The sequence below is a fragment of the Pocillopora verrucosa genome, chromosome 4 (genome assembly GCF_036669915.1).
Source record: "Pocillopora verrucosa isolate sample1 chromosome 4, ASM3666991v2, whole genome shotgun sequence".
NCBI lineage: Eukaryota > Metazoa > Cnidaria > Anthozoa > Scleractinia > Pocilloporidae > Pocillopora > Pocillopora verrucosa.
The window spans coordinates 24,668,410-24,680,794 of record NC_089315.1 but is presented as its reverse complement, the minus strand read 5'-3'; the positions used below and the strand labels follow the sequence as shown (position 1 = coordinate 24,680,794).

The following is a 12,385-nucleotide window of genomic DNA, read 5'->3' as shown; positions in this document are numbered from 1 at the left end:
GTCAATTATGTTAAGATACATTTAAAAAAGTTATTTGAAATTTAACCTAAAATCAAAGCTACACCTGCCAAACTAATAAAATTTATTTTTGTGGGGGAAGGAGGGGGTTTCTTGTCTATAAATTACGATTTCACCGTTAAACTATTTTAAAAACCCGGCAAATTACAAATAAGCTGCCATTTTTTCATTTTTATGCAATCTGCTCCGAAGACGTGGGATATAAATACAAAGTTAAACCACAAATCTCCCGGTATTTCACATAGGGAAAACCTCAACTAGTGCTGTCCCTTTCCTGCTATGCATTAAATTCCTTAACTATTACACCGGCCCGTTTCGTAAACGTTCCGTTACTTGTCCTTCAGCTTTTATACACCGGGTTGACGGAACATTTTTATTTTAAAAACCGGTGTAAGTTTGTAGATTTAGGACACAGGTGGTTTTGCGGTTTTACTTGATTAGGTACCAGCCAAATGTTAATGTCCTTCTGGCTCATCTTCTATGCTTTGAAGATGTTATGAACAAAGGAAACAAGCATGTATTCTGGTTCCGGGTTAACAACAGCTAACGCTCTGCTTTTATTAGGATTATGACCAGTGACGCCGCGTACTTATTTGACGAATTGAAGGTGTTCCGGTCCATGTTTCAATGTAAATTATTTGGCATTGAGCCTAACCTAATGATGGGGGGGTGTTAATTGATGTGTAGATTGAGGGAAAAGACAAACGTAGATTTTGCACCTGTATAGCTGCTAAGCTCCAGGAGGACTATTAAAAAGCTTTATCAGTATGCCGAACATTACCAGCCTACTTTGAAAATTGTTATTTCTTGGAACAACGATGAATGAAAATATTTATCTTAAACTGAAAGTAGAAAGTAGAAAGCACGTCCTATAAGATAAAATCCCCTCTATTTTATTGATATCCTTTGTGCTATAAACCATGCCGCTTTGAAAAAAAAACCAGAATGTAACTCATGCATCTGAAGGAAAAAATTATACGATTTACCAGCTGCGGCAATGCCCATTAAATCACCTATAGATAATAATTGATAACATGATAAGTAAAATTAATATCACTGTTAACCCTGCTTGTGTTTGATATAGAAATATAGATATAGAAATAAAGTAGTAAACCATTTACAAAGCAAAGTATCAAGTCCTTCAAAGGAAAATTTAAGTGCCCATTTCAATTATTTTCAACGCGAAAACAACGTAAGGGTTTACAACAGACCTCACAAAGAAATGATACTTACTTTGATATACACAGTATCAACATTTCAATAACAATTTCTAGCAATTACATTTGAACTGAAGTATTGAGGCTCACGATATCCGTGACTATCATTTAGAACGACAGCTTCAAATCTCTAAGACTGGTCTATACCAATTTCGCTAACCAAATGGATCTCTCGCAATTGCTTAATGAAACCAAAATAACAAACTGAGGCAGTTTAATCTTATGTAGGTTATGTGCCCCTTTTGAAAAATAAACCAATTGGCCTTTTATTGGTTAATAAAAGCTTTTTTGTTAAAAAAAAAAAGAGAGACAGAGAAAAAATATTTAACCGAAATTTTTGCTATTTTTGAAAAGAAATTTTTGTAACTAACTATGTATACAATACCAACCTTACTAACAAGGGTTATAAAAGAAATAGTGCACGGCCATGAGTGATGCATTATCATTAGGACACTCATTTAACGGTGGTAATTATTAATTGTGATGTCCAATGTAACTCTAAAAAATTATGGTCTTTAAAATCCACCCTGTAGTTATCTCAACGCCTCAGCGCCCTATTATTTGAAATACTTGCCATTGTGCTGTCATTGAAAAAAGAGTCCTCTCTCATTGTCATTATTAATATCATGATAGTTATCATGTCACTCCCTTGATTGAGTTTGTAATATCTTTACACTACAGAAGGTTAATGATTCCCTTCTTTGACATAAGAGTCGCTTCCGACTCCTTCAGCTGTCAAATTTCCACCTGCATTACCGAGAGAACTGCTAACTTCGACATTTCTGACTCCCAGAGAAGATATCGTTGATTTCTTAGGCATTCCTCCTGTTATTGGATCACCTTGCCTTAGCGCAGAGTTTGTATCCCCATGGAACCTTCCGCTGACTATTCCACTTGTGCTTGACATTGGACCCCTGAGAGCGTCAGAAATACTTCCTGTGGTGTGCATTGTATACCGAACCTTGTCTAAAATGTCGCCATAGGATAGCCCTGAACCCAGCAAAGAACTGGCATTAGCTGAACTCATTCTTGGAGAAAAGTTTGGCTGAAACATTCTGGCCTCCGACCTCATGCCACTAATTGTTGAGCCAATTGAAAGGTCGTTGGCTCCGCGGATGTCTGATTCTCCATAAAGTCCAAAACCCGACCGGAATACGTCGTTTCTATTGCTCTGTAAACAAATTCAACGAATGGGGTTAGAGGCCTTACTTAGGTAAGGCACCATCTTTACTATTGACTAAGGTGTATTTCTTGTCCATAGTTACTGGCAAACTAGGAGACACCAACTTCATTCAATTTGACTTGACTAGGAAAACTCCACTTTGAATATTAAAAGGATAACACTCTTACCATTTCTTCTCTGTTAGCGAATTCTAAATCCTTGTTTCGTACTTCCAGAGTTTTCAATCTGTCGCCCATAACTCTGAGCTCGCGCTCCAGTCTCTCTGTTTTGGTTTGAAGAGTCATGTTCCGTTGTTCCATCAAGTTGATTTGCTCCTTGTATTGTCGAACATCAGATTGAGCACAGTGATGACTCGTTTCGGAACCAACCTTTTCAAAAGAGTTAGGCTTTCAGTACAACAATCTCATATAACTATTTTATAAATAAATTTGCACATATGTATTAATTTTAACATATACTCACAAGGACACTTTTTATTGTTGTTGCCATCATATGTTTCCCTGTAATGTTGGTATTTCTCTCCACATCCTCTCTCGCCTTGCTGAGCTTTCTCTTCATCTCTGCTTGCATTTTGTCCAGCTCATTTTCAAGTTCTTGCTTTTCACCTTCCAGAGTATCACGTAATTCAGATTTTTCCCTCTTCAACTTGTTGATTTCTTGTTGAAGGTCTTTAATCTTATCTTCCATGGGCCTTTTTTCGCGTTCCATTCGCTCAAAGATCTCGTGCTCCATCTGAATTACCATCTTGCTTCTTGACTCCTGTTGTGCTTTTGCCTGAGCATTGGCTGTTAACTCGTTCTTTAGCAACTTATCTTGAATTTCTTTCCTCTGATTTTGCAGGAAAGATATTTGTTTCGTTAATCCCTTTATTGTCTGCTCAAATTTTTGTTTCTCCTCAATCAGCATCTTTTTGTAATCTCGCTCCAATTTCATCTTTAACTCATCGTGACTTTGGAGAAGGCTCTTTTCAGCATTAATTTTTTCTTTCTGGTACTGTATTCTCTCGTTCCGTTGTTGGGCTTCCATATTCCTGACTTTTTTTTCTGTTAATGTCATCTTTCGTCTAAATTCATCAATGATTCCTTGCAGTCTTTTTCGTTCAGAGAACAATTTTTCTTCATAGCTTTCTGTTACCCGTGTTACTTCGTCGTCTTTATCTCTTGCTGCTCTATCGCGAATGGTTTTCTTTTCGCTGTCGCTAATTTTGATAAGCTTTTCCATTTCTTTCTTGAAGCAGTTCTTCACTTCTCTATTCTCACTTTTAAGAGAGTTGACCTCCTGTGTCAGAGAATGTATGGCCTCCATCAGCTTCCTCTTTTCGTTTTGCAACTGGCTTTGGTAATCTCTCGTTTCCTCCTTAAACATTACAGTTTCATTTTCTAAACCAGCTCTTCCTCCCATGGCATCTTCAGCAGTTGCTCTTCCTCTTCCAATTCTATTGTCATCTTCCAAGGCATATCGGCCTGTTATTGTAGTTGACCTTCCGTCCCTATCACTTAAATTATTTAGACTCCCGAGTTCTTGGTGAGGGGTAATATCTAATTTTTCAAAGCGATATCTTTCTTCCTGCGTCCCCGAGGTTCCAACCAATGCTTTGGGAACTTTGTTCTTTCCCACGCCATCTTCTCTTCGCGTCATGTTAATCGGATCAAATTGATTTGAGTTTTCACGAATGGTTGACCCGCCGACCACGCCTCTTGATTCGTTGCGTTCTCCAATACGAAGTCTTTCCTCGAACTCACCTCTCTGTTTCGATAACTTTTTGTTCAGGAAATCTATCTCTTTTCGATGCTTCCTTTTCAAGTCGTCGATTTCGTCTTCGAGTAAACGGCGATAGCCGGTTAATTTCTCCTTGGCCTCTCTTACTTCGTCCTCTAATTTTGCCTTCTCTTTTGATGCTCGATTCAAAATATCTCTCTTCTCTTCATTATATCTTTGTTCCATCCCTTGAAGTTTTTGCTGAAACTCACTTTCCTTGGATTTCTCGCCGTATTTTTCGTTCCTTGATTGAAATTGAGGTAATTCTTTCACTCCGTCCTTGCTTAACGACGATCTCCTTTCTGAAGTTATAAGACTGTGTTCTCTATTTTCTCCTCCCGTGGCAATAATCCCCATACCGTCACCGCGGATAGTCGACTCAACATCGTAGAGCCTTTGTTTCAGGCTACTATTCTCTTTCTCAAAGTAGTTTTCCAAAGACTGCCGCTCTCTTTCAAACTCTTCTGACATCCGTCTTTTTTGTGCCTCAAGATTCTTGAGATCATCTGCATGCTTCCTATTAGCATCTCTTAACATGGCCTCTAAATGTTCCACCTCTTCTTTTAATTTGTCGTCATGTGAATCAGTGGTGCGTCTCCTAAGATCTCCAGAAACGCCGTTATGCGAATTGAGTGTGGTACGGGAACCCTCCCTTTGGGTTCCAACGCTTGCCGATAGTTGTTCTTCTAGGCGTCTTATTTTCTCCTCCAGCCTTCTTGTTGTTTCTGTTTGCGCCTGAAGTCTTTTCTCGCAAGCTTCTTTGCCTTTACTACTACCTCTACGGCGCTTACCTTTTCATTCTCGTGATTTCTTGTCAAAGTTATCTTTTCTTGACGGAATGAATCTTCAAGATCTTGGATCTTCCGCGTGAATCGTTCAGTTTCATCAGAAAGCTTCCTATTTCGCCTTTCCACGTCATCCAGGGTGCGGGACAAATGGTCAACTTCGCGAGTGAGGTTTCTCTGGCCAGCTAAGAGTTCATCTCGCTTTCGAGTCACTCGAGCGACTTCTTCCTCAAGATCTTCATTTTTCCTCTTGAGTTCTTTGTTCTTCTTAGCTTCGTTTTTCAACACCTCTAGCTTATCATGAAGATCATCTATTTCACTTTGCAGTTCTTGCCGTTTTTTAACACTTTCTTGGTTATATTTTGAGGACCCTACATTGTGTGTTTCATTTCCTCTCGAACTGATCAATTTGAAATTAGCATCGTCAAGTCCTTCGTGATTCCCATCAGCCGATAGAATTTCATTCAGTTTATATAGGAGTTTCTTATTCTCCGCTTCTAGGTTTTCCCGTCGTCTTATCTCGTTTGTTAGCTGCACCTGGATATCATCGTCACCCCGACCAGTTCTGGAATTCACGTCAGTCTGAGTACCTGGAAATGTGGTATGATTTTCGCGGCTGTATATCGGCCCATTTCTGCCAGCTTCGGCCTCTTGCCTTCGTTTCGTTTCATCTATCAGTGATTTCTGCAATTTGCTGATCTGTGAGAGATATTCTTGAGTAATTTCATTGGCCTGTTTTTCTATCATCGCTTTTATTTCCATTCTCTCTCGAAGAAAATCTTCCTGTAGTCTGTGGTTTCTTTCTTTAAGGTCCGTGATGTCAGCAAGCAGATACTTTATGTCGTTAGCAAGACTCAACTTGCTTCTTTTTTCTTCTTCGTACTTTTGACGCACCATTTCAATATCCTGGTAATCCAAGTCTACGCCTGAATGTCGATCCCTGCTACCCACAAATGAACTTCTCAAGTCCTCTCTTAGTCTGTTCCTTTCTTCCTCCAGCCGTTCTATTTTGGATTGTAAATCCTTTAGTTGGCTCTTTGCCAGTAGTGTGTTTGAAATCTGACTCTGCAGTCTCATATCAATGCTACGAAGTTCTTCTGAATGTCTTTTTTTCAGACCAGAAATCTCGTCTTCCTTATCATCTAGGGTTTTTTGTTTTCTCTTAGAGACCATTCCAATTTTCGGATTTTATCTTTCAATTTAGAAATCTCTAATGACGATTCCTTTCGAATATCTTCTATCCTATTCTGTTGATGCTTGTTTGTTCGTTTCAACTCTCTCATGTTCCCCTCTAACCTCACTCTTTCTCGCTTTAACTCAATAAATTCGTTCTCTCGAGCCAGTCCAATTTCAATGTTCTTCAAACTTTCTTGGCTTTCATTTTTTTTACTTAAGACGTCCAGAATTGACCTGAATTCTCTGTTCTCTTTCTCTAACGCAAGAATATTTTTCTTATATTCCGCAAGATCTTCACCATCGTCATCTCGATCTGATGTGAGCGTGCCCATGTCCAGTGTGTTTGTCCTAGCTTGAGATGACGCCCACTCGTTTAGTTTGCTCTGTAAGCATTCATTGTCACGTCTCAGGGAACGAATGGTTTCATCAAATCGATTTATGCTCTCCAACATTTCTTGGTACCTTTCTTCGAGGTAAACCTTTTCGTCGTTTTCAGTTTGGTATTCCCTTTCAAACTCCTCTTTCTGCTTCTTTTCGTTTTCATAAGCTCTCTCCAGGCGTTCCTTTTCACGTTTTATTTGATCGCACTTGGATTTATAGTACTCATAGTCATTAGACAGTTGGCTTGAATTCCTACTAATCTCTCTAACACTTTCATGAACGTCGTAAGTATGGGAAAAATCACATCCATGCAAATTACTATGATCCTGTAAAGAGACATCCCTCGGAGTAGTGATGTACTCGATCAAGCTACTATAGTCTTTCAATATATCGCAACAATGGTGATGATCTTCCGTCTTTTGCATCCTTTCCCTACTTGATATCACCAAAGTTTCCCTCTCTTGTCGTAGTTCGTCGTAACGTCCTTCCAAATACTCTTTCTCTTTTTCAAGTTTGGTAATCCTTTCCAGAAATTGTTCTATCACTATGTTGTGATCACAGGTCTCGTCTGACGTGGTTTTTTTGCCACCAACCTTTTTATCACCTCCGTGAGACTTCGTTTCTTCGCTCTTGCTGTTGTCAATAACTGATGCAACGTCATCGATAGACCGCACCTCTTCAGGTTTCACCTGATTGTGTTGCTTCTTCTCGACGGGTTTTTCATTTTCCTGACTAATGTCTTTCGAAACTGTTTCTTGGGTTAGTCCGTTGGAAGATATCTGGCTTCCTTCTCCTGTAATCCAACTTTTGTCATTTTCCTGGTCATCAATTGTTCCAACTACTTCCATGCTCCAACTTCGTTCCAGCTCTTGTTCCTCTAACGTTCCTATTACCTCTATACTCCAGCTGCATTCTCCAATATTCGATACAGATTCTTCTTCTGCTATCTGTTCCACAGGAGCTTGCTCCTCTTGATTGAGACTATTATCCAACCGGACTTGTTTCTGACTTTCAGTAACTTCCCTGACATTGTTCTGTTCTAATGGCTTTTCTTGTACTGTGGTTTCTAACTGCTCTGCTTTAATTTTTCCCTCTTCCACGACGGAAACTACTTGACTTTGCTTCTCCAGTGGTAGTTCATGCAAAGACATTTCCTGAGTCTGAACATCTCCACTAGTCACATCCAGCGGCATTTCCTGTATAGTCATCTCACTCATCTCAAATAGCTGCTCCTGCATCTCACCCCCTTCCACATCCGAGATTTCTTGGCTTTGCATCTCCAAAGGCATCTCCTGCATAGACAATTCTTGTGTCTTTACATCTCCACTAGCCATACCCAGCGGCATTTCTTGTATAGTCATCTCACTCATCTCAAACTGCTGCTCTTGCATCTCACCCCCTTCCACAACTGAGATTTCTTGGCTTTGCATCTCCAAAGACATTTCCTGAATAGACATTTCTTGTGTCTGTATATCTCCCCCAGCCATATCCAACGGCATTTCTTGTATAGTCATTTCACTCATGTCCAATTGCTGTTCTTGAGTCTCGCTTCCTTCTAGAACGGAAATTTCTTGACTCTGTATCTCCAAGGGCATTTTTTCCGTAGACATTTCCAATGTTTGAGTTTCTCCCCCAGCCATATCCAATGGTAATTCTTGAATCGTCATTTCACTCATCTCAAATTGCTGTTCTTGGATCTCGTCCCCTTCCACAACGGAAATTTCTTGGCTTTGTATCTCCAAGGGAATTTCCTCCATAGACATTTCCAACGTTTGAGTTTCTCCCACGGCCATATCAAGTGGTATTTCTTGAATGGTCATTTCATTCATCTCAAATTGCTGTTCTTGGATTTCGGCTTCTCCTACAATGGAAATTTCTTGACTTTGCATCTCCAGTGGCATTTCCTGCATGGACATTTCCACTATCTGAGTTTCTCCTCCAGCCATATCCAGTGGTATTTCTTGAATTGTCATTTCATTCATCTCAAATTGCTGTTCTTGGATTTCGGCTTCTCCTACAATGGAAATTTCTTGACTTTGCATCTCCAGTGGCATTTCCTGCATGGACATTTCCATTATCTGAGTTTCTCCTCCAGCCATATCCAGTGGTATTTCTTGAATTGTCATTTCATTCATCTCAAATTGCTGTTCTTGGATTTCGGCTTCTCTTACAATGGAAATTTCTTGACTTTGCATCTCCAGTGGCATTTCCTGCATGGACATTTCCATTATCTGAGTTCCTCCTCCAGCCATATCCAGTGGTATTTCTTGAATTGTCATTTCATTCATCTCAAATTGCTGTTCTTGGATTTCGGCCCCTTCCACAATGGAAATTTCTTGACTTTGCATTTCCAGTGGCATTTCCTGCATAGACATTTCCACAATTTGGGTTTCTCCTCCAGTCATATCCAGTGGTATTTCTTGTATCGTCATTTCACTCATTCCAATTTGGTACTCACCGTCCACAGTTAATATCTCTTGACTTTGCATTTCCAAAGGCATTTCCTGCATAGACATTTCCACAATTTGGGTTTCTCCTGCAGCCATATCCAGTGGTATTTCTTGTATCGTCATTTCACTATTCCCAATTTGGTACTCACCGTCCACGGCTAATATCTCTTGACTTTGCATTTCCAAAGGCATTTCCTGCATTGACATTTCCAGTATCTGGGTCTCACCCCCGACCATATCCAGTGGAATCTCTTGTACCGTCAGTTCACTCGTTTCAATTTGGTACTCACCGTCCACAGCTGACATTTCTTGTATTTTCATAGCATTCATCTCCAATTGCTGCTCGTTCCCTCCACCCGTTAATGCTATTTCTTGACTTTGCATAACTATTCCCATTTCTTGCATTGAGAATTCTTGCGTCTGCATTTCTCCTCCACTTATCTCCAATGGCATTCCTTGCATAGTCATCTCACTCATCTCAAGTTGCTGTTCCTGGATCTCGCCTCCTTCAAATGCAATCTCTTGATTTTGTATCTCCTGACTTTGCATTTCTAGGGCATCTCTTGCATATTCATTTCTTGCATCGACATTCCTTCTATGGCCATTCCCCCACCTTCCATAGTCATTCCTTCTACAGTCATTCCACCTTCCATAGTCATTCCTTCTACAGTCATTCCACCTTCCATAGTCATTCCTTCTATAGTCATTCCACCTTCCATAGTCATTCCTTCTACAGTCATTCCACCTTCCATAGTCATTCCTTCTATAGCCATTCCACCTTCCATAGTCATTCCTTCTATAGCCATTCCACCTTCCATAGTCATTCCTTCTACAGTCATTCCACCTTCCATAGTCATTCCTTCTATAGTCATTACTCCCTCTATCGTCATTCCTTCCATAGTCATTCCTCCTTGCATAGTCATTCCTTCTATAGTCATTCCTTCCATAGTCATTGACATATCTTGAAAACACATTCCCTGCATGGACATTTCCTGCATCTGCATTTGTTGTTCAGTCACTTCAAAAGACATTTCTTGCATCATTCCGCTTTGTCCCATTGACATTCCTTCGATTTGAATCATTTGGCCATTGTTGTCAAGTGCAATCTCTTGGGATTGCATTACAGAACCATTCATCCCATCTGCTGTCATATCTGTTGCTTGTGTTGAACCGTATACTATCTCTGTTCCTTGTATCATGCCCCCCTCAGTCTGGAAATTCTGGCCGCCATATTCTCCGGACGATGACATAGACATTTGCATTTGTACCGAAGTATCTCCTACTACTACTTGTTGTCCGTCTATTACTTGATACTGGACCCCATTTGAATATTAAACTGCTGTCCATCAAGTTCCTGTGACCCTATTATGACTGTCATTCCTTCACCATTCACTGAGTCCAACTGTTGCTCGCTCATCATCTGAAGTTGCATTTGAGACTCCATATTTACACCTAACATTTCAGACGTCATCTCGACGTATCCACCGTTTTGAATCTCAATTTGATCCCCTACCATTTGACCCTCCTTTGAAACACTTCTTGAGGAGTAATTTTAGCGGATCCTTCTTTTGATGAACTCGCTGTTTCCGTGCATGCCTTCTAATGCAAATTCTGTTTAGAATAATTGTTTTCGGCTTGCATCACCTGTATGGTTTGTCTACCATCATTTTCTCTCATGTTTTTAAAACATATCTACCACAAGAAAAAGATTCACAGCAGTTGGGATAGACCGTGCTTTGTTTAGATCTTCGTATGGATTATTTAATTTACCGTCGATTCACTTATTGGCACCATTTCGGTTTGTACTTAAATCGTAAGGAAGTTGAAGAGGTTGAAGAGAGAGTTAACTCGGGCGACCTTTTCTTTGAGTGAAGTGTTGATAAACTTTTTAATGTAATGGTAAGATTAACATGCCACCAGCGCAATGTTGATATGTTGCTATGTAAGCAAACTGAAATATGGAATGTTTTTGTTTTTATTCCGATGGTTTGAATGCTTGCGGGTACCTTAAGATTTAAAGTCAACTTTGCAGGTTCTTGATAAACACAGATCAATGGGAAAATTATCAAAAGAATGCGTCATTAGAGACAGATAATAAGTAATTTAATGTTAAGTTCCTAAATAAGTCTTTATTTTATTGCCAAATTCAAAAGCTGCCGTAAGAGAATTTCAGTACAATATGGCAGAATGCACAATCAAAGTAGCGTGCTTTCAGTTATTTAACCTTACTTTAAACCTTGTTTTCCTTATCAAATTCATTGCCATTTGTAAGTTGAAGCTATTGGTTCAAAGTTGGCATTTGTCATGTTTTAAAAGCCCAAAGATTTGTCAATAGAAAGTTCTCCCTAATTTTGTGGTATACTAGTAATTATTCAGAAGCGTCTCTTATTACCCCATCAAAAATTGGAAGACAGGTACAAACCACAATGCTATATGGAGTCCTAGTTCATTCAACACTTCGTGCAATTTTTTTCAAGTGAACCTACTTCATCTTGGCAATTGGTCGACAATAATCAATGTAACTCATTGCATTCTTTCGTTCCTTTCCTTTTAATATGCGTAAGAACCTACCGTACAACCTGAAAATTGTTGCGTACAAATCATCTTTTTTGCTAATTAGAAATACCGTCTAACTGTAATTATTGAGTTTTGTGCTTAATTGTGTTCCCGCTCTTTGGCGGAAAGTGAACCAGATGGAATGGTTTTTCAAGAAATATTATAAGGAAAATCATCAGAAGTCGACTGAAAAAACAATAGTTGAACTCTGTTAGTGACGTGTTCTTTGCCGTGAAATCAAGACTTTTACTCAACGTCTTTCAATAATCTTCACCTTATTTTTCCCTTTCGCCTCTAGATTCCAATTGGGTTGACATTCATTGCATCCTGTATACCCTTTAATTAATCAGTATGGCTCTCGCGTTAATTCGCTTAAACGCTAGAGCTAACGGTTGTGTTCATTTTTTTGTACCTGTTTTTTTTTTGTTACTTTTTTTCCCTGTATATTTACATCAACAGGCATGACGATCGATTTTGGGACAAAGAAATAACCTTCAGAGCATTCAAGATTTAAGAGACCACTTTTCAGACCCCTAACATGTACGACTTTGGCTTTGTTTTACTTTGGGAAATGTGGAAAGTATTGTCATCGGTTTGTTGTTTACCTCAAAACAAAACAAAAAGCTGCACTTTTGGCGGCGAAGTTTTGATCTGTTCCGTCAAGATTTTTTAAACTGCATCACAATAATCGCCCTCAGTTTTGCTTAAATGAACTTTATTTGACACGCCCAATTTAATTAAACGACTAAAAACCTATAGGCTACTTACACCTAGTCTCCTATTTCTTCACACGAGTGTATAATACACATTATACAGGTCTGACTCGAACCAAACTAATTAAGGATTTGAATATTACCAAGA

The 12,385-nt window shown here is 39.3% G+C and overlaps 1 protein-coding gene and 1 long non-coding RNA gene across 2 annotated transcripts in view; one reads left to right on the top strand and one right to left on the bottom strand.

Moving 5' to 3' along the window:
* LOC136280575 (uncharacterized) overlaps positions 1-12,385 on the top strand; it is a 24,639-nt gene extending 12,254 nt beyond the window's left edge. The window contains exon 3 of the long non-coding RNA XR_010717346.1: positions 11,984-12,385. This is a non-coding gene — a long non-coding RNA (uncharacterized lncRNA). The remainder of the gene's footprint in view (positions 1-11,983) is intronic.
* Positions 1,921-4,713, bottom strand: LOC131779362 (trichohyalin-like). Its single transcript, XM_059095906.2, has 3 exons — positions 2,881-4,713; positions 2,586-2,786; positions 1,921-2,406 (listed from the first exon to the last, which is right to left on the bottom strand). Exons 1-3 carry the CDS (start codon positions 4,711-4,713, stop codon positions 1,921-1,923), a joined length of 2,520 nt encoding a protein of 839 aa, XP_058951889.2.